Source organism: Lutjanus erythropterus, chromosome 16 (genome assembly GCF_056507025.1).
Source record: "Lutjanus erythropterus isolate fLutEry1 chromosome 16, fLutEry1.hap2, whole genome shotgun sequence".
NCBI lineage: Eukaryota > Metazoa > Chordata > Actinopteri > Lutjaniformes > Lutjanidae > Lutjanus > Lutjanus erythropterus.
The window spans coordinates 36,410,426-36,430,844 of record NC_139332.1 but is presented as its reverse complement, the minus strand read 5'-3'; the positions used below and the strand labels follow the sequence as shown (position 1 = coordinate 36,430,844).

At 39.4% G+C, this 20,419-nt stretch overlaps 3 protein-coding genes across 6 annotated transcripts; 1 reads left to right on the top strand and 2 right to left on the bottom strand.

Annotated features, from left to right (window-relative positions):
- The first annotated feature begins 411 nt into the window (after positions 1-411).
- On the top strand, positions 412-13,672 carry LOC146313574 (uncharacterized). Its single transcript, XM_084739375.1, has 5 exons — positions 412-648; positions 2,878-3,243; positions 3,637-3,747; positions 9,518-9,579; positions 10,023-13,672. Exons 1-5 carry the CDS (start codon positions 615-617, stop codon positions 10,167-10,169), a joined length of 720 nt encoding a protein of 239 aa, XP_084595501.1. The 5' UTR covers positions 412-614; the 3' UTR covers positions 10,170-13,672.
- On the bottom strand, positions 5,342-9,459 carry LOC146313575 (uncharacterized). Its single transcript, XM_084739374.1, has 2 exons — positions 8,517-9,459; positions 5,342-7,717 (listed from the first exon to the last, which is right to left on the bottom strand). The coding sequence occupies exons 1-2, from the start codon at positions 8,853-8,855 to the stop codon at positions 7,214-7,216; spliced, it is 843 nt and encodes a 280-aa protein (XP_084595500.1). The 5' UTR covers positions 8,856-9,459; the 3' UTR covers positions 5,342-7,213.
- Positions 13,673-13,757: 85 nt separating the features above from the next.
- Positions 13,758-20,328, bottom strand: LOC146313573 (uncharacterized). Of its 4 annotated transcripts, none has more exons than XM_084739924.1 (8): positions 20,107-20,327; positions 18,508-18,762; positions 16,738-17,013; positions 16,511-16,579; positions 16,155-16,196; positions 15,945-16,058; positions 14,831-14,887; positions 13,758-14,735 (listed from the first exon to the last, which is right to left on the bottom strand). In XM_084739924.1, exons 1-8 carry the CDS (start codon positions 20,315-20,317, stop codon positions 14,575-14,577), a joined length of 1,185 nt encoding a protein of 394 aa, XP_084596050.1. In that variant the 5' UTR covers positions 20,318-20,327; the 3' UTR covers positions 13,758-14,574. The 4 variants fall into 4 exon arrangements, with proteins under 4 accessions (XP_084596050.1, XP_084596049.1, XP_084596051.1 ...); XM_084739923.1 differs by having other exon boundaries at positions 14,831-14,890; positions 20,107-20,326; XM_084739925.1 differs by having other exon boundaries at positions 14,831-14,890; positions 20,113-20,325.
- Between the last annotated feature and the right edge of the window lie 91 nt (positions 20,329-20,419).

Genomic DNA, 20,419 nt, shown 5'->3' with positions numbered 1-20,419 from the left:
AGGCTTTCACCAACATCAGGTAATTAATTCATTGAATTATTATTGTCGCCGTTTTACACGCTATTATATTGTTTCTTGTATTTTTTAATGCAGGCTTATATGTGTCTGTTGTTTTGTGGCAGAGTGTCATATAATAATAATAATAATTATAACTGTTATTAAGCATTATAAATCAATAAAAATATTTTTTTTCAAATTTTATCCCATCCATTTGATATAACATGTTCTGACAAGTAAAAACAAAGAAAGAAAGAAAGAAAGAAAGAAAGAAAGAAAGAAAGAAAGAAAGAAAGACTACAACCAGTACGTGGATTTTTGACGTGCTCTTATTTTGAAACATCTCCCGGAAGTGTGTGTGCAGTGTGACGTCCGCCGATAACTTGACGGATCTCTGCAGAAACGAAACCTAAGGATGCGGTCTGTGCACTGCGTGAGTTTCTGCCCTGATACAGGGAGAAATGTTAGTTAAGTGGAAAATGTCAACAGAGTTCCGTTTTAAAGGCATGTTGGTGGTCTCTGATGTGAAGTCCCCGCTCACTTCCTCCAAATAAAAATTAGTTCACCCCATAAACTGATCAGTCCTCCTGCAGCTCTGCACTGACCTGTTCTTAATCATGGCAGCTCTCACATGGATCCTGACTTTGATTTGTAAGTTAATGATTATTTTATATTTTATTAGCTGATTTGTTTGCAGTCAGAGCAGCAGGCTTCACTCTGGAGTTTGAAGGTTACTGTGAGGAGACAGAATAAGACAGGACTTCTTGTGAAAACTTAGTGCTCATATGTGTCTGTTTTTGTTTATGCTGATGATTCCACTCATGAATCATTAATCATGTGTTTGTGGTGAAGCCTTTCATGCCACATATGTCAAAACTAAACTGAAAGCAAAGAAGCCGGCAGGTTCGAGGTCACGAACTGAACATCTGTCACCTGTTCTGAGGTTTCAGAGGCACAACGTTTCTGTAGGCAAAGTTTATCCATGCAGAATGAAGTTTCAGGCACAGTCTGTGGTCCTCAGGTGTGCAGATGGTGTTAACCAATTATCGGAATCCATATTTAGCCTTTTCTTTTAATCATTGGAATCTTTATTGGAATCTGCAAGCATCGCCAGATGCCATCTGGTTGACAAGGCTCTGAATTTTGATGCGTTTCAACACTGTAGGAAGGAATTCGATGTCACTTCCTGCCTCTACTAGGTGGCGCTGAAGAACACCCACTAATTGTGTGTGATGTTCCAGTATATCAAGTGAAGACCACGCTGAGAAAATTTCACGTAAATCAAATGAAGACTGTTAGAGAAGTCTGCACAGCGACTCTGAAGTAAATGTGTTAGTTCAAAATGGCTGACTTCCTGTTGGGTTTAGGCGATCGGTCCAAAAGACTTTTTTGTGCATCTAGACGTGATACATGTGTGTATCGATTTTCATGCATATCAATGAAACGTGCTGCAAGGGGCTGCCATTATCGCAGAAAACTGTATCTCTACTGTATTTTTACACCCTGACATGACAAGTTTGTTGAGTTTCTGAGTATGTTTAAGCCTCAAAAATGTGATTTGTTGTGTGAAATAATAAGGTGCTCGGACCCTATACATGCTACTTTTGCTCTGATGCAGCGCCTCTTTCTGTCATTCTGTGGTCTAACTCATGTCCCGCCCACTGTAGAATCTGATTGGTTTCACATCACGAGTCATAGCCTTTCACCTATAAATCAGGGACCTCAAACTCTAACTGTCTTGGGGCCACTGTCATCTCACGGGGGGCCTTAAGTGGTTCAGTACTGCACATTTACGTGTTTGTTTTCATCCACACACTTAACTGAAAATAGTTGCAGGCAGATAATTAAATATGTGGTAATTTGATATCGTTATATCAGGTTATTCATTCTACATATTAATCCCAACCTCTGATTGGACCTTTGACCTTATTTGGAAGTTCCTGTATTCTGCCTTTATGTTGGCAAAAGGCAGCAACTTCTATTTTATCTGATCACTTCAGCTTTATAAAACTTTATAATGACAAATGTGGTGGTGGTGGTGGTGGTGTAGGAAGTATTCAGAACTATTTAAAAGTACTATTTGGACAGTTTGCTTCGTGGTAATGAGTCGCCTCATGGACCTGTGGTCGGTGGTTTTGCACAGTGGTGTGATGATCAAGTCTCTCTCAACATGTAAAAAACCAAAAGTTTGTTTTTAGACTTATGAAAAACACAAATTCCTCCTTCCGAGAACATTTTTAAAGAGCAGGAAATAGACACTGTAGAGTACAGAGGCTCCAACCAAAAGAATTAATCTTGTTTGCTGGTTTACTGCAGAAGAAACCAGCCTCACTGGTTGGTGTTTGAATGTTAACATGAAGTCTGTACAGAAATAAGTCAGACTGAAGTACCATCAGATGTGTTGATCAACTCTAGATCTGACATTTTGAGTTTAAATCTGCTGCTACAGTTATCAAGACACCATCTGTACATCCTGATAGTAACGAGAGGAAACACCCTTTTATTTTGTCATGGTAACGGGTTGATTATCAGCTTTGGTTTTGAGATAACATTAAAAACTTGTGAGCACGGCTCCCTGTTGACTGCTGCTGACTCTCTGGTGTTTCCCACAATGGGTGGAGCTGCGAGAAACTGGCTGTGTATTAAACCTCAATACTTATTTAATACCGACTGAAATATGTCATCAGCAGAGAATATCTATAAGAATATAGAATAACAGAAAAATAAAGCTAAAGTATATGGAAAGGGGTGGCCACAAACATTTGGCCATATCTTATATCTTGTATATGCTACCTATTATAAAAATCGAGTGTCCTGATGAGTGAAACCAGCCTCTGGATAAACTTCACTCTGACCTGTCTGCTCTCTGACCCTCCTCAGGTGTTGCAGGAGCTCACCTGTCTGCAACTTCACCTGTTCTCCGCTCAGCCCTGGTGGTCCAGACCGGACAGAACGTCTCCCTGTCCTGTAACCTGACGTCCAGCTCTGACATCATCTGGTACCTGCTGCGCTCAGACCAGCTGCTGCCCCTGCTGACGGTTTCCCCCAGCAGACTTCCGGGAAGGGAAAATTCTGCTGAGTTTCACTCTGCAGACAGTCGGATCCGTACCGCGGGTTCTGTGGAGGACGGTACTGTGCGTCTGGAGATCCTGCAGGTGGAGGAGGAGGACGCAGGGCTGTATTTCTGCACAGAGAGGCGTGCAGCAGCTGTTTGTGTTAACAGAGGGATTCGTCTCGTGGTTGATGGTAAGAGGATCATTTATTCAACCTGTCCGCACCAGAAAAACAGCCATATAGGTCATCTGTGCAAACAGCAAAGCAGTCATAACTTTTATTGCATTGCTTTTTTTTATTTCTAAATGTTTCACATTAAGGTTGAAGGTTGCAGGTGCATTAAAACAGCCATTGGCATCATGCAAAAACTTTCATTTGGTTTCAAACCTGACAGACGTCTCTCAAAAGCAAATTTTCAACGTTGCTGGGGTTCACAGGAAAATGAAAATGAGTACTGAAAAGACACAGCTCTGGGGGTGTTTGGGATTTATACAAGTGGAAACATATATGTTTCCAAAATATTGAGTTCTCAAGGACCAGAAGTCTGAAAATCAATCGATCCATTCCTGTATTTTGTGTTTGAAGGAGCTGACCGGGAGCCACTCAGGCAGCCATGTTGGAGTCTGGGGATCTGTGTCCTTCCAGCTTTCCTCGCCCTGTGTGTCGTCATCATCGTCGGACTCTACCTGTGCTCAGGTGTGTGTTTGTGTCCTCGACTTCTGTCTTTGTGAGGACCAAAGGTTTAGAGAGGGAGGACATTTTCTCCTGTCTTCACTTCTTCAGAGGGTTAAAGACTTAGTATTAAATTTATGGACAGGTTGGGTTCAGACAGACGTGATAACTGAAGGTTTGACATGAAGGTCCTCATTTATTCAAGTACCAACAAGTATGTCAGTGTCGCCACCTGGTGGTGGAAAGCTGCCATGTACATCAACTCAAGTACTTCAGTTCTGTGTTTGTACTTTACTTCAGTAATTTCATGTTATGTTACTTTATACTTCTACTACACCACTGTACATTTTGGAGATTCATATTATAGCTTTGATCACAGTACATTTATCTGACATCTTTTCTTAATTAGTTTTAAATATTAAAAGAAAATATAATCAACTAATAATTTATGGTGTAATATTATAGATGAAGTTGCACAGTAGTACAGTGTTTCAAACTTTTTATCTGAGGATCCACTAAAACTCAAAGATTAAAGTTTATCTAAAGACGAAAAAGTAAATGATCTCATCAAACCATTATTAGTTGGTAAAACTTTAAAACTTAAGAGTGTGATTTGGGCTCAAAACTCAAAATCTATTGAACTTAATATTATGAATTTTCTCACTTACGGCACATTTTAGCCCACTTCATAAAAGAGACGAAATAAGTGCATGTAGTCTGAATTAACAGGCTCTTGTTTTTTCCTCTTAGCAGTAAAAAAAATATGCACATTTTAAATGCTTGATAAAAGCTGTACTGTAGATATAAATCTTAAATTTTGCTGAATTTCTATTCTTTTATATTTTTAGGCTATTTTCTTTCTTGGCTCTACATATGTCTGCCACCATGTTGTTTGAGCACATATTTACAGAGAATCCTGCAAATAAATGACACAATCAAGTTTAAAATATACATTATTATATATTAAAGTAACTCATGATGTTTGCAACATGTAGCAGAAATGAAAGGCTTATCTTGACGTCTGTAATCCTGTTTGTTCTGTGTGAACTGAACCTTGACGGCGTCCTGTGAGAGAACAGGTTTGACCTGCTCTGGTCCAGTGGGTGTGAAAGTGAAACAAAAACAACATCAAACATCTGTAGAAATATCTGCAGGCGAATAAAAAGGAAAAGTCAGTGAAAAGAAAACTAGATTAGATAACCTTAAATCCATCGCTGCATGCCGTGACTCTTCAATATTAGCATGAAAATAAACTGTAAAAGTTATATTTTGTGAGGATTACAACATGGTGAATGTTAAAGAGTGCGAGAGTAAAGTTTGTGACACGAACCTTTTCGCAATAAAAGAACTGAGTGAAGAGATGATGTGTCACAGAATAATAAAACACATGAATGACTTCATCACAGCAGGTGATGCGCACATTATTTAATTATTAAAAGATTAAAGAAAAAGAAGAGGAACAAATTACAGACATATTAGATGTATGGACTACATAGACAAAGAAAGACATTCTTTAAAATGACAGAAAGAAAGTTTCCTATGAAAAACATCAGATAAGACCATTTCAAGACAATTTCCAAAGTGAAACAATCAAAATCACATCAAGTCACACTATTTCGCCAGGCAGTGATCATCAACTCAGCTCAGTTATGGTCATTTCATGCAGTTGTATTTTAATCCGCATTATTCTGAAATGAAAACTAGAACAATCAAATTTCAGTACTGTGACGACTGTTTATTGCAGAAGAAAGAAGGAAATATATCACATTATTTTCCACTAGATGGCAACATAAATCAAAGGGCCTCAGCCTCAGTGGATCAGTTTAACAGGCCTGTTGCATCTTTGTTTCTCCTTCCTACAGACTTTTCTCACATTTGAACCCATAAAACATCACATGTAGAGGGCTGAACGAGGTTTGACTACTGTTTCTGGGATACATGTTCAGTATTTACAGACAGAATCACAACTGCATGTTCATTTTCTTTTTTTCCAGTAGTACACATCACTTGTCACACAATTCTGTGTCAAACGAATCCCAAAGTTGAATTGTTTTATACAGAGTTCAAAATAAGGCAGCAGCAGACACAGTAGGTCAGCAGATGGTCCCTCATAACGTCAGTGTAGGTCATCATTTGAGGGGAAAAGCAGCATTATTTTTGATAAAAAATGTAAGAAAAAAAGGTCAGACTGATCTGTTGATTATTCCCAACATACAGGATCTGTTTTAGTCCTGAGCAAACTCTGAAACACAACTTTTAATTCTTCAGTGGCTAAACAATTAAACATTATTCTACTCACTAGTCAACCAGAAATACTAGATGTTTAAACTAATTATTAATATTTAAAAAGTGTGACAGATCTGGTAAAACCAGTGCAGTTTGGCAGGATTTTGATGTAGAAAATGAAAATCAGTTTTTACGCAGGCTGTGTCAGAATAAACTGTGGAGTAACTTCTATCATATTCAGGACAGGCATGTGGACATTAACCTGTAAGGAGAGCACGCTGCTGCTAGCACTGCTAACGTTAGCCTTATTCTGCGCCAGGCTGTCATCTAACGTCAGCTCCGGGTGAACAATGTTGACTGCTGACTGATGACTCTGATTGAAAATGGCTCTTAAAATGATCCTTTCTCCTCTTTCTGTTTCCTGTATTTAGATCTGCTCTGTGTTCGGCTCGTCCACGCTGAAAAGACAACCACATTTTGAGAATGCCAAAAAGATGTTGCTGGGGGACCTGTAGAAGAGACTTAGTCTGTTAGCAAAACACTAGCTTGTTACCTAGTGTTTTGCTCTGTAGTAAAACACAGTCTAACTAGCTAGCTAGTGTGACTCACTGGACGCAGACTGTGGATTTAAGTCCTGCCACTGGTTGCTTGCTTCAAGAAGCATCACGGCATCCGCTATCTACGTTTTCAAAGTCTCTGGGAAACAAGAACAACATCCAAGCTGCTACTTACAGGCTGAAAATGGCAAATTAGCGCCTGGGACGTTAACATAAACAAGCTAACAGCTGTTACCTTTTCTTTTAATGGGATGTAGTTTTTTAAATACCAGAGCTCACTTCCTGACGTGCAAACGTTACACCAAAACAAGTTCACCTTGACTCTATTTTGCAGTGGCAACATCGCTGTTTTCCTTAGCCACTTAGTGACTGTATGTTATTTCTACAGCTCCCCCATCAACATCTTTGAATCATCAGCAAAATTTGGTTTTCTTTTCAACATAGATGTGATAATACTTTTAGACTATATGTCATAACTGAATTCCCTGACACTTTGGTCCCTGTTTTTGTTCCTTAACATATGTGTTGAAATTTCCTTTTAATCGACAGGAAAATCAGTTGTTAAGAACGACCCTTTCTCTGCAGAAGCATTGACTTGATCTCAGTGGAGAAGTGTGCAGAATCATTTTTGCGAGGTTTTTGAAGAAAACGTCAGACTGAATTTATTTTCCTGATAACTCTAACGATATTTTGTTTAAGTTGTATCCTCACACCTTCATCAGCAGCAGCCCGTACGGGCGGATGGACTCCTGAACGAGGGCTCTCGTCTGGACGTCGTTGTAGCCTTGAGGGATGTAGACCAACCAGATGTCCTCCCTCTGACACTTCACCCTCTTTGCTGGGTTGATGCGGTTCTGAAGAACCACTTTGTACATCTTACCGTCCACTTTGGACTTGAACCTCTTGCAGTACTTCTCTGCCAGCTTGATGTCTGGCGTGGAGTACACCCCCCTGCCTCTCGTCTCCTCGGTGACCAGAGAGGCGGCGGCGGCGTCCAGAAACTGTGGATCATCGCTGGGGCTCCCGCCGTGGGTCAGGATGATGGAGCCGTCCATGTTGTGTCCGTTGTAGGAGACAGGCCAGGCGTCCCTGCCCGTCCCGAGCCAGTGGTCGCCGCCATCGTATTTCTGCACCACCCGCAGGGCAGCCCGGTCCCACCCGCAGGGACGAATGTACTGCTCGTTACCACGCGTGAACTTTGTGTTGCCATCCTGGAGGACAGAGGAGTTAACAGGGTTAGAGCAGGAGCCACTTAGAGAAAATGCTAACATGCTACATGCTAATCACAATATATACTGCATCAATCCTGATCAGTGACCCACATCCTGCACTGTGAAGGTCAACCTGGGCAGGATATCAGAGTGTGATACTTTTTTTTTTATGTGACCCAAACCTCAAATATCAAAAATTACCCAAAAACTGGCATTAATATACTCAGTCCTCTGCCTATTCTTAGTCTTATAACTTATTCTTTTAAGGTCTGGTCAACAATAACAAGCATAATCCAACGACATAAATCAACTCCTTCATCCTACCACCTCCTCTGATGACCGTGATACTTTTCTAATTTTTTTTGTTGCCTAGATTCTGTCACTAACTGGATGTTGCAAAATGACCTCTATCCATTTTTTTGCATAGACATTAAAAACAGTTTCTCATTCCTTTACCCAGTACCTTGTCCAGGTCTCGAGGCCCTCTGGTGGCCACAGGGGCCCTAAAACAGGCACTTAGTTTGCTTGTGCATCGGGTCGGTTCTGGTCATTCATTCACCAACTCATCTATGCACTTCAACATAATTATCTGTATTCATATGGTTTTCACTTATTCACTCAGTCACTTATTCATTATTTATTCTTTTTTCATTCACTCCAAAATTTCAAATGTGATTCTAATAGATCATTAGAATCACATTTGAAATTTTGCCCAAACATAAAGAAATTACATCCAACAGGTAATTACTAAGAGAGTTCAAGTGAAGTAAAGTGCTGAGTCATAACCAGGTGAACTGACCTTTATGGTGGTGAAGTCATAGTTGTACTGAGGGTGGAAGAAGTCCTGAGGGTTGATCTTCACTGTGGCTCTGAGGCTCTCCTGCACCCCGGCGGTGGACGGGCCTTCAGGCAGCGCCGAGGGGGCGCTGTACATGTCCAGGTCATCCATGTCCTGCAGGGACAGAGTCCCTAAACTGGGGTACTCGATCTCTTTGAAGCCTTCCTGCTTGTAAAACTCCCTGAGGTTCACGATGTTGACAAAGTCCTGCGGGGTGAGCTGGGAGGCTCCGCTGGTCGACTCGACGTTACAGCCGCAGAGAGCCGACAGGGCCTCCAGACACAGCTGAGTGTCCGGCATGGTGCTCAGAGGACAAGGAAGGCAGCAAAAGAAGACAGTTTGTCTTTCCTTACAAAGAAAAACAGTCCTTTTCTTTGTTTCTCGGTCCTTTTCTGACTCTGCAGTTGTCTTTTCTTGGATAAAAGTTAGAAAAAGGAGAGGTAGATGCAGGCAGAAGTCAGTCTCTGTCAGCTGCTTCGGCACAAACAACTTGCCCCAGTTTCACTTTCATGCTTTCACTTTCACTTACCGACTGTGAGTCAGTTCCTAGGAGTGCAGCCTGGTGTGGTTTGAGGGGCCGGGCTTCTGTTGGGTTTGTCTGGTACAGATTAAAGGGAAAGTTCACCTCCAGACAAAAACACATATTTTTACCCTGCCCTGTTGTGCCAGTATTTATCCATGAAGATAATTTTGCTGTGAGTTGCAGAGTTTTGCAGAGATGTCTGCCTTCAAATCAGTGCAGTGGGAGATTTGTCAAAGTCTGAGTCAAGTTAAACTCTTATTTAATTGATAAGTCTCCTCAATACAGGATTTAGAGTTGATGATATGCTGTTGAACTCTAGAACCCTCCTCAAACCAGATTAAACTATAAATTCAGCTGTTTGGCAGCTGGATTGTTTGGTCTGACATCTTGTTCTTTTCACACCACTATCATGTTCAATCAGCTTCTCTTTCCTCTGCAGGTAAACCAGCTGTTTGCCGCTGTAACTCATCGAGAAGAAACATGAGTCTGAAGGTCACAGAGGTCAGTAGATGATGACGTCTCACATCCTGTCTTTGATACCTCACAACATCTCATTTATTTTACATTAACACAAAAAGTCCCTCTCTTTTTTTTAAAAAAATGGAAGTTTTGTTTTTCTAAAATCAGCAGTGTAAGAGGTGATTTATTTCTACTTTTCTTAAAGTTTTAAAAGACTTGTGGCTGCAGGTTAGAACGATGCATGTGACCCACAACCATGTTTGTAGTTGGACGGCTGGTCCATGAAACCTTTTTATGTTTTTTTTTTTTTCATTTTCTCTTAGCCCACTATTTAGTGTGAATGTTATGCACCAAAATACCAAAACGAGTTGCTTATATGTGAAAACCTTCTTGACAGTAAACCTGATTCTGTGACTGAAGCTCTTCGTGTATTTCCCAGAGCGACCTGTTGAAGCTGGACTGTAATTGGTTTTCTGTCTCTGCAGGAGGAGTCTTTGCACTACTCCAGTCTGAACCTTGCAGACATGCCTCACCCCTCTGGCAGAAGAGGGACAAGACTGGTCAAAGAGGAAGTCACATACTCGACGGTGGCCGGTCACAAGAATCCAAACAGATCACGTGACCACAGATAGAATGGCTCTTCGATGTTTGATGTTTTGAACAGTAGAAAAAAACAAGCACTGTTCTAGTTTGAACTCTTTAAACAAGTCAATAATAAATAAGAAGCAATTTGTTTTAGGTTTATTTCCACAGTTTGACCTCCATATTGTATGACTAAAGTCAATTTCAGGTACCTTTTTCCCAAAAAATGTGAGCTAGTCTCTGTGCTGGCATCTTACTGCGACCCATATTTACATTTGTTGTTAGGCAGTGACCTCTAGTGGCTGTAGTATTTATGACAGAAGCAAAGAAGGAAGTCAGGTGACGTGGTATAAAGAGTAATAAAGTCCGGGTTAATGGTAGGGTCCGGATCAAACTGTGACCATTTTGAAACATAACTCGCACGGCGATGGCGGACCAGTATGCCCATCAGTGGTACATTCCACTGACTGTAAATAAAGATGGACGTCATGTTTCCTCCTCCTCCCACTGTGCAAAACTGAAGCCAAAATATTTCTGATGCGAGTGCTGCCATCTTGTTCTGGTGACGTCAGTCAGAGTGTGTGAGGAGTGATCAGGGTTAGAGCTGTCAAGTTCCAGTCCACACAGCCTGAAATGACAGAAACCATCTTTGGGAAAAATGTATTAGATTTCTTTTAGTTTGGTCCATGTCTCATCTACTAGCATGGAAGGGGCGGGGTTTATGACCTATCCTCACCAGGAGCCACCAGGAGGCGATCCAGATGTTTTGGCTTCATCATGTCTTCCATCTTTATATGTTAATGGTACATCCATACAGTCAAATATGTCATTTTGGGACTCAGAACATGTAAAAAAAAAGATACATATAGAAACCGAAATTCTTAATATGCTGGAGTCAAAAATCACTGTCCTCTCTGTGAATGTATTTTTCCTTTAACTGTGATTTTTTAAGCTATTTCACTGATCTTTTTTCATGTTAAAATGCTGTAGACTTGGCTTTAATTTTTAGAGTAGCTATCTTTTGCCTCTTAACACATAAATACACCTCAGAGAAATGTCTGTTACTAATGATAGTTTATATGTTCATGCTCTACATGGAGTAATATGTAGCATCCACTGTTTGGTTTTTGTTTTTTTGTTTTTCTGAGCTCCTCTTGTGTCTCACTGTTGTTCATATGCTCATCTGCCAACAATAACTTTTAATAAATATCTGATGTTACATTCTTCTGTTGTGGAGTTTTTACAACCCATCATTTTTTTAAATCCTTCTTTTTGTACAAACACGTCATAAATACAAATTCACAGCATGCAGTTGGGTTTTAACAAGTTTCTCTTCATTTCAAGCTTCAAACTCAGCCTCGTTATAAACAGTAAACTTCTTCTAAGTTGTGATTTATGCATTACAAAAAAGAAAAAAACTGTTGCACCACTGAGATAAGTTACTACATAATGGATTGTTTGTTGGGCGTTCTTAAACTGTAAATACAAACATCAAGTTTAATTACAAATACTGAGTTCACCCGACTCAGTTTTTATCAACTTGTTATTAACACTCATTTTAAATAAGTTACTTGTACTTTGAGGTCTAAAAAGCTGTGAATCTCAGTGTACTTGAGTTGAGTTCACTTAAACAAACCAAGTATTTAGATGTGATGCTTTTTTCAGTGGTGAAATGTAAGTAAGTACATTACACTTGTATTTAAGTATCCCACAAATTAGAGGCACTTTACATGAATGAGAATGAAAAATGCCTCTAAATCAAATTGTGTCAAACCATCCAGTTATTGAAAGTAAAAATCAGACTCATCTGTGTGTGCTTTCGGGTTTGTGCTTTTGGCTCATGGCCCAACAGTAACTTTCAGTTTTGGCTCTTGAAGGGAAAAAGTTTGTCCAGCCCAGATTTAGATCTGACAGACAGTCCATGTTCCCTCACAAACAGCAGTGAGGACAAGTTAAAGCTGCCTGCTGGACGTCCTGGAGCCCCTCATGTCATGGTTTAGGGTTTTTGTAGTCACTTCCTGTTTTATTCTTTTGTGTCTTCCCTTGTGTGTCTTTGTTGTCTTCACTTCCTGTCTTTGTCTGTTTTCCCGCTCTTTTTGATCACTGATTAGTTTCACCTGTCCTTCACTGCCCTCACCTGTGTCTTGTTCTCCTTAGCTGCTGGTTCGTACTTGTCAGTGTTTCTTGTTGTATTTTGTTGCACGTGTTTTTTCTCCTGGATGGATTTGTTTGGTTTTTCTTCCCCAGACTTTGATTTTTGCATCTGCTGGAATTTTAGTTGTCTGTATTTACCTTTGCCTCCTCAGTAAGTTTTTTTGTGTTTGTTTTTTCTCTGCCTTGTTTGAAATTTGCAGAGTTTCACAGAACTGCTCTGCTCCATCTCTGTTGTCTGCAACTGGGTCCAAATCTGAAAACCCTCGAGCATAACATCTAATCCTCCATCTAATGATCCACAACAAGGTCAATATGAATACCGTAAACTAAAACTAAAACTTTGCAAGTCATTTTGAATTAAAACTGTTTTAAAAAGTTTAAAAGTCTTTTAGTCCAGATCTAGTTATGAGCCTTTTAATGTTGACTTATTTTTCTGGTGAATTATTAATGCTTGTTTATTAACTGGCCCCTAAAATATGAAAATAAAAGATTTACAAGTGAAAAAGAATAATAATGTAATAAAGTAATAAATAATAAAGGAGAATAAAATTACTAAAATTTTAAAAATATATGAAGAAGCTCAGATATGTCATATTTGATTTATTTAAATTCTTTATGAAGAAATGTTCTGATGTTTAATTCATTTTCACTTTATGAGTTCATGAAATTTCTATGAATTATAAACATTTTCTTATCCAGTTTTCTTTTCTTTTTATTTCTTCATAATGTCTCTGTAAAGTTGATATTGAGTTTGACACAAAGGTCTTTTTAATCAGTGTCCACATTTCAAAGTGACTTGTCTCAGATTTTCAGACAGATTGCTTTCTTTCATTTACTTCTTTCTTCATTTTCAGATTGATTTTAGGTTTCAAACTTTACATCTGTTCAATAAAAATGAGCCCTCTGGTATATTTATAGTAATGTTTAATAATATGTTCTGTCACCAGAAAATGAATTAATGATAATGAATGAAGGCCACAGCCCTGTCACCTGTCCATCCTGACAACCAATCACTGACTGAGCAGTCGGCCCGTGTCTCTTCCTTTGTAAAGGAGGTAAAAGGGAAGTGATGGTGTCTGAAAGACGGCGTGGGAAAAACGCCACGTGAGTCTCCCAAAAGACTGAATATCTCCGTAACCAGCCGATCAATAATCTCCCTTCACGGCAGGTGAGTTGGTGAACTTCATTTCCTTGTCTTGTCTTCATTTCCTCCTTTTTCAGTTTATTTTCCTCTTTCACAAACCTTTGGTGAAAAATGGCGGAAAAAAAGTCCAGGACTGTCTGTCTTTTGTGTCTTGTGGAAATAATGACCCGCTCACTCTGACATAGTTTCTTTAAAAACAGTTGCAAAACAATAAATTCGCTCGTCTCCATCACTCAAATAAGACCAATCAGAGTCCAGTTTTCTAGTTTGAATCAAAACTTTCTATTTGTCAACTTTACTTTTGGATGATAATAATGATATTGATATATAATGACAATAAAATTCCCATGTTGTATAGTGCAAATATGTTGTAGGAGCTAGCAATCAGCTAGTTTAGCTTAGCATAAAGACTGTAAACAGGTGGAAATGGCTAGCGTGACCCAAGATAACAAAATACACCTTTCAGCAGCTCTAAAACTCACAGATCAACGCAAACCAAAGCTTGAAGATAACAGGTGGTGTTTAACGGGTGTTACGTGCCAGATTGTTTCTTGGCCGGGACTGTTCCTCTTCCTGGGGTCTCTGCTGGTTGCCTGGCAACCTCACAATGATGACGAGACCCCAGGTCTGGTATAAATCCTCTCCTGTAATAATCTCCAAGAAAGTGAATGAGCTGATCTCAACAAATGTTTAACAGTTCATTTAAATGTTGTAGTACTTGAAGTTTAACAGCCATCCCTTCTGCTGTGTTTTTAAAGGGACAGTTCACCCCAAAATCAAAATTAGCTATTTTTTCCTCTGGACTGAGGTGCTATTTGTTCATCAGTGCCGTTTGGTGTGCGTTGCAGTGTTTTGGCGAGATGTCTGCCTTCTCTCCAGTATAATGCTCAAGGCACCAAAAACATTTGAAAAACTGAACAGCAGCGTCTCTTTCCAGAAATCATGACCCAGTTACTAAAGATAATCCACAGACTTTGAAGTTTCATTACGTTTTCATGTAGATCAACTTTAAAATGTGTATAGAAAATGTAAATCAGTGTTAATCACATGGACAGGACAGGAAGGAGCATTCAGATCATAAAAAGCTTCTTGTGGTTTCATGTAGAACATTTTTTTTCCGTGTTGTGTGTCTCTGTGTGTGTGTTTCTGTTGTGAGTCTATCTGGCAGCAGGTCTGGTGATGACAGACGAGTAGATCACGTGGTGGTGGTTCTGATCTGCCGGAGTCCTGCCGGGTCTCTCCGTCCAGTTCTGTCGGCCCAGAGAGGCGTAGTGGATCGTCTCCTCCGGCAGAGACGGACTCTTGTTAACCTCACACTCTGCAGAGAGACAGGAGACAGGAGACAGACAGGTGTGTTTAAGGGAAAGACAGACCTGAGTACAGACCTACAGTGCAAACATCAGATGCTGTTACCAGTCTGTCTGTTCTTCTTCCACGGCTGCAGCTCAGTGTCTTCATGTCTCTGCGGACCTGCTGCAAACAGAACAGCCACTGTTAGCAGTGAGTCTATGTAGCTAATGTTAGCAGTGAGTCTATGTTGCTAATGTCAGCGGTTAGTCTATGTAGCTAATGCTAGCGGTTAGTCCATGTAGCTAATGTTAGCGGTTAGTCTATGTAGCTAATGTCAGCGGTTAGTCTATGTAGCTAATGTTAGTGGTGAGTCTATGTAGCTAATGTTAGCAGCTAGTCTATGTAATGTTAGCAGTTAGTCTATGTAGCTAATGTTAGCAGTTAGTCTATGTACCTAATGTTAGCAGTGGGTCTATGTAATGTTAGCCGTTAGTCTATGTAGCTAATGTTAGCAGTTAGTCTATGTAGCTAACATTAGTGGTGAGTCTATGTAGCTAACATTAGTGCTTAGTCTTTGTAGTTAATGTTAGCCTGTAGAGCTAATATAAGTGGATGGTGTGTGTGGCTAATGTTAGCAGTTGGTCGGTGTAGCTAATGTTAGCAGTTGGCCGTGTAGCTAATGTTAGCAGGTGGTTGTGTAGCTAATGTTAGCAGGTGGTCTGTGTAGCTAATGTTAGCAGTTGGTCGTGTAGCTAATGTTAGCAGTTGGTCGTGCAGCTAATGTTAGCAGGTGGTCTGTGTAGCGAACATTAGCGGTTGGTCGGTATAACTAATGTCAGAGATTGCTGTGACATTTCCATGATGTCTTTGGTGACACTGACCAATAGGAGGCTCAGCTGTCAATCATGAAATTAAACCCTCTTTTTATGGCATCAAATAACTGATTAAAACCAAACTAATGAGGAAAATGAACAACTGAACAAACATCAGTGTGATAAGAACTACAAAAAATAACAGAAACCATCTGTGGCAAAGATTTATTTTATGTCTTTTTAAATTTTTTAGTTTGGCTCATGTCTCATCTGCTAACATGGAGGGGGTGGGGTTTATGATCATCCTGCAGCCAAACACCAGGGGGCGGCCCAACAGGATCTGAAAACATGTAACACTGTGTGTGTGTTTGTAATAATTACAGAAATAATGAAACTTGTGGTTTTCCATAAATCAGACCGCTGACCTGCACTTCTGTATTTCTTCTTCCTCCTGCACTTCATGCTGGTCAGTAACACACAGACAGCCGCCAGGAGGAGGATCATCAAACCCAAACAGACCACGGCGACTATCAACAGACCTGAGAGAGACGACATAGACACAAATCTGGTCAACGTAAACTCAAACACCAACATCTGTAACTCTCTGTGTGAGGTGGTGGATGTAGCTGACCAACCATTCTCAGGCCTCTTCTTCTCCTTCTTTGTTTCAACCACATCTGATGAACAAAACAGGAAGAACATGAGACACAAAAACTGTTTTCACTGTTAGAAAGTATCAGAATCAGAAGGTAAACATGCTCCCTTTCATAAGATTAAATCATTTTGTGAAAAAATCCACCGCTGTATAAAGGAGACTATAATGGAGGTCGCTATTTATTGTTTTTTAATTGACATTTCCTAGATTTTTCTTGTTGTCTGACATGTTATTTATATATTAATTACCTTTTTGGGTCATTTTTCCTGCTGTATATTACATTCTTTACCAAGTATTTGTTTTAGCTGATTCTTCTTATTGTTATTAAGATCCTACCAGTTTTGGTCACAGCAGGTGTTGCAGTTGTTCTGGTGGTTTTCTGGATGCTGGTTGTTTCTGGATGCACTAATTAACCAAAAAAAGTGAACATTTTGTTCATTTTAAAGGAAAAATCTACAAAAATACAAGTAACTGTCACTGAACATAAATCATTTCTGATAATCAGACTTTTCTTTCATATATTTAAATAAAATCAACCTAAACCAGCTGGTCAGTGACCTGACCTGTGTTCAGGACGTTGACTCTTGTCCACAGCTTCGATCCACTGCACTGGTACACTCCGGTGTCCTCTGGCTGCAGGTCGTGGATCTGCAGGGCGTCGTTCTCGTAGCTCAGCCGTCCGTCCTCCCTCTCCGGCTTCATCGTACCGTTTCTGTACCAGGTGAAGATGAGCTCCTTCCTTCCTCCGTCCCGCCGGTGGAACCACCTCCGTCTGGTTTTAGAGGAGCTGCTGCAGGGGAGCAGCAGCGTCCGGCCTGCAGACACCCTGAAGACATGACCTGAGGAGGCAGGAAGACGGAGGAATTATGGGTATTTGTCCCTGTGTCTCAGTTAGTGATGTATTATTAGATAATTGATGGGTTTCGTGGCCATATTTATATTTTTCTGTTACAATCAGGCTTGACAAGTAACTGATTACAGTGACGGTGAGTATATTCCATTATATTTACAGATAAGAAAAGATGTAATCAGATTACATATACATTTAATATAAATGTATATAATAATTATTATTATTTTCTCCTCTGCATGTCAGCGAAATAAGTTGTAGTTGTGTTGTGACACATTCAGACTGTGGGAAAATTAACTGTCAAATCTTGTCATGTCAAACCATCAACATCCTCTTTTATGCAGAAAAACACCAACGAAATCTCTCAAACGTTTTTTCACAGTATCTTTCACAATCTATCAGGATGATTCACTTCTCCCAGACAGCTGGTGGTTAATGTTGATATGAAATCAGTTGGCTCATCGCACACAACGTTTAAACCACAAACAAAAGAGAAAGAAGACCAATATCAGTGTTTTCTATCGTGGGATAACTGTGTTTTTAAAGATGTTATTCTGTTTGTGACCATTACAACTTCCACTTCTGGCTGTTGTGTGATAGTTAAGGTTTGGTTAAGTGATGTAATAACAACCACTTGGAGAAGCTGCTGGTTCAAGTTCACACATAATATTTCAGCTTCATTTCATCGATTTATTATTTTATTTAGAGAAGCATTACGCAGCAATTGCAAAAATGATCACAACAGTCCAGTGAGTTGGAGTCTTCCTGCCTGCCAAACTCCATTAACATTTCACTCAATTTAACAGTTACAAACATTTGCTCCTTCTAAAAAGGTTATGAATGACTTCTTATGACTCATAAACAGACACTAACTCATTCAGCAAATTTTCGGCATTAATTTGGAATCTAACTGACAAGAAACAGGCAAACTGAAACACAAGTTAGAGGCTGGAATGTAAATTTCAAAAGAGAAGATGATGCTGTAGTGAATATTTCAACTTGGCATGTTTCCTTGACCTCTGATGACACATCATGGTCATTTTGTGATCTATTACTGTAAATATATTACAGATTTCCTGACAGCAGCAGCAGCAGCAGGAGCTTTTAGTTGTTGTGTCACCTGTTATTTCTAATAGTCTAGTTTGTGTGGTTTTGTGTCACAGGCCCTGTGGGTCAGACAGAAGTGTCTTTCTTTGTTTTATTCTTTTTGGCCGAACCATCAGTTCTTTGTTAGTTTGGGAGGAAGTTTGAGTTAGTTAGGTTTTTAGGTTTCAGAATAAAAGTGTTTTATGCAACTCTTGACTTCTGTTTGATTACGTTCAAGGAGTCATAATATTTGATTAAATTAATAATAAAAAATAATAAAACTAAATTTGAATTGTTGCAGCTCTAAAATAAACACATAAGAATAGTTTAAAGCCACACTTCTGAATCTGGCCCTCACTCCCATAATGCACTACTCTGAGCTCCGCCTGCAGCGTACCTGAGAGCACCTGCAGCTCTGCCACCAGCCTCTGGTTGCACTGATACTCTCCGCTGTCGGACTCGTCCAGCTGCAGCAGCTGCAGGCTGCCGTCGGACAGCAGCAGGTAGCGTCGGGGTTCCTCGTTGTTCTCGTTGTCTCCCAGTCGGATCACCAGGACGCTCCGGTCCTGATGGGTCCAGACCACATCGGAGACGTCGGAGCCGCCACACGGCAGGACGACGTGGTGGTCCTCGGGGACAGAGAACCGGATCACTGATGGACAGAACAGAGACGGATCAGACTGAGGCTGACTGTGACCCCCCCCCCCCCCCCCACACACACACACACACTGCGGTCTGGCGTCTTCTTCTTCTGCTGCTGTTTTAGCTGCAGAGCTGTGTCACTCATATCCTGCTGACAGTCAGTTTTTAGCTTTGTTTCCTGTTTTATCTGCGATTCCTCTTTTATCTCATGGAAACATGTTTGCTGTCATCAGTCAGCCTCAGATAACAAACTGTCAGACAGAATTATAATTACAGCTGCATGTGGGATCATTATTAACCAGAAAATTAAGAATAGATGAATAAAAATCTGCAATAAAAATGTTTTTATTAAAGAATTAAATGTTTCAATGTGTGAAAAAATGTGAGGGCTGAAAGGCAAATACTTTTACTTTTTAAAATAGAATTTATGTGAAGTCACAGAAAATATTGTCATTAATTTATTTTTTTTACATTTTTTTGTTTAAACTCCTTCACTGGGCTCAAAAACTGATATTTTTCTCACTATTTGTGTATTAGTGTTTGTAAAGTGCCATTATTTTCTCTCTCTTTTTTTTTTTGTACATTTATATCACAGAGAATAAAATAATATCTTTTGTAACTTTTATTAAAAGTCCCAAAGTAAAATGTCAAATGAATCTTCATCCTGTTCACTCAAATGATTCTTTGGTGCTTCAGTGCAACAAATGCCTTTACATTAAAATAAATAAATCAACATTTATTTCATCTCAAACTGTGACAGAATTTAATGAAATATAATGTTCATTTACACATAAAAACTGTGAGCAAACATTTATCCAGATGATGAAACATTACTCAAATAAATCAACACACAAAAACATTTAATATAGAAAAATACTTGTGAGAATGTTAAATGTGAGAGAAGATGTAAGAGCTGGATGTCAAATATTTGTTTTCTTTTAAAAAATCATATATGTGAAGTCACATAAAATCTACTTTTAGATTTAATAAAAATAAAACCTCTTTTTGTGTTTTTATAATTTTATAGTGATTTCTGATATTAAAAATTCCACTTAAAGTTTATTATTCCATTCCACTGGTCTTATTTTGGATTTTATGTATGTAAATAAAAAATATTGTATACTGTGTAGTCAACAGAATGTATTTTTTACTCCCTATTTTCAGTGCTCTGAGAGTGAATTAAAATATAACTTTATTTTGACATGAGAAACACATTTTACAGAGAAAACAACTCAATGATACAATAAAAGACTCATTAGATATTTTGTGCAACGGCACGTCACACATGTAACATGAACCCAAAGACAAAATGTTAAGATATTAAAATATTGAAATATATAAATATAATATCCACCTGTACCTGTGTAGTTTTCAGTGCAGATGATCAGATCTGTGAGCAGGAACCAAACGTGACAGAAGATTATTGAACTGAACATCTTCAGATAAAAACATGAAACTGCATCAAGCTGCTGCTGATCTGACTGAAGCTTCAGAGCATCAGACGCTTTTCCACTCAGACTGTCTGACCTCTTCCTCTTCCTCTGGGAAGAACTGAGCGTCATCATCCTGGAAAATGGAGGTTTTGTTTTCATTTATTTATTTATTTATCTGCCCTTAATTTAGCCAGGAAAGTCCCTCCGTGGTACGACATATCAGCAGCACATAGT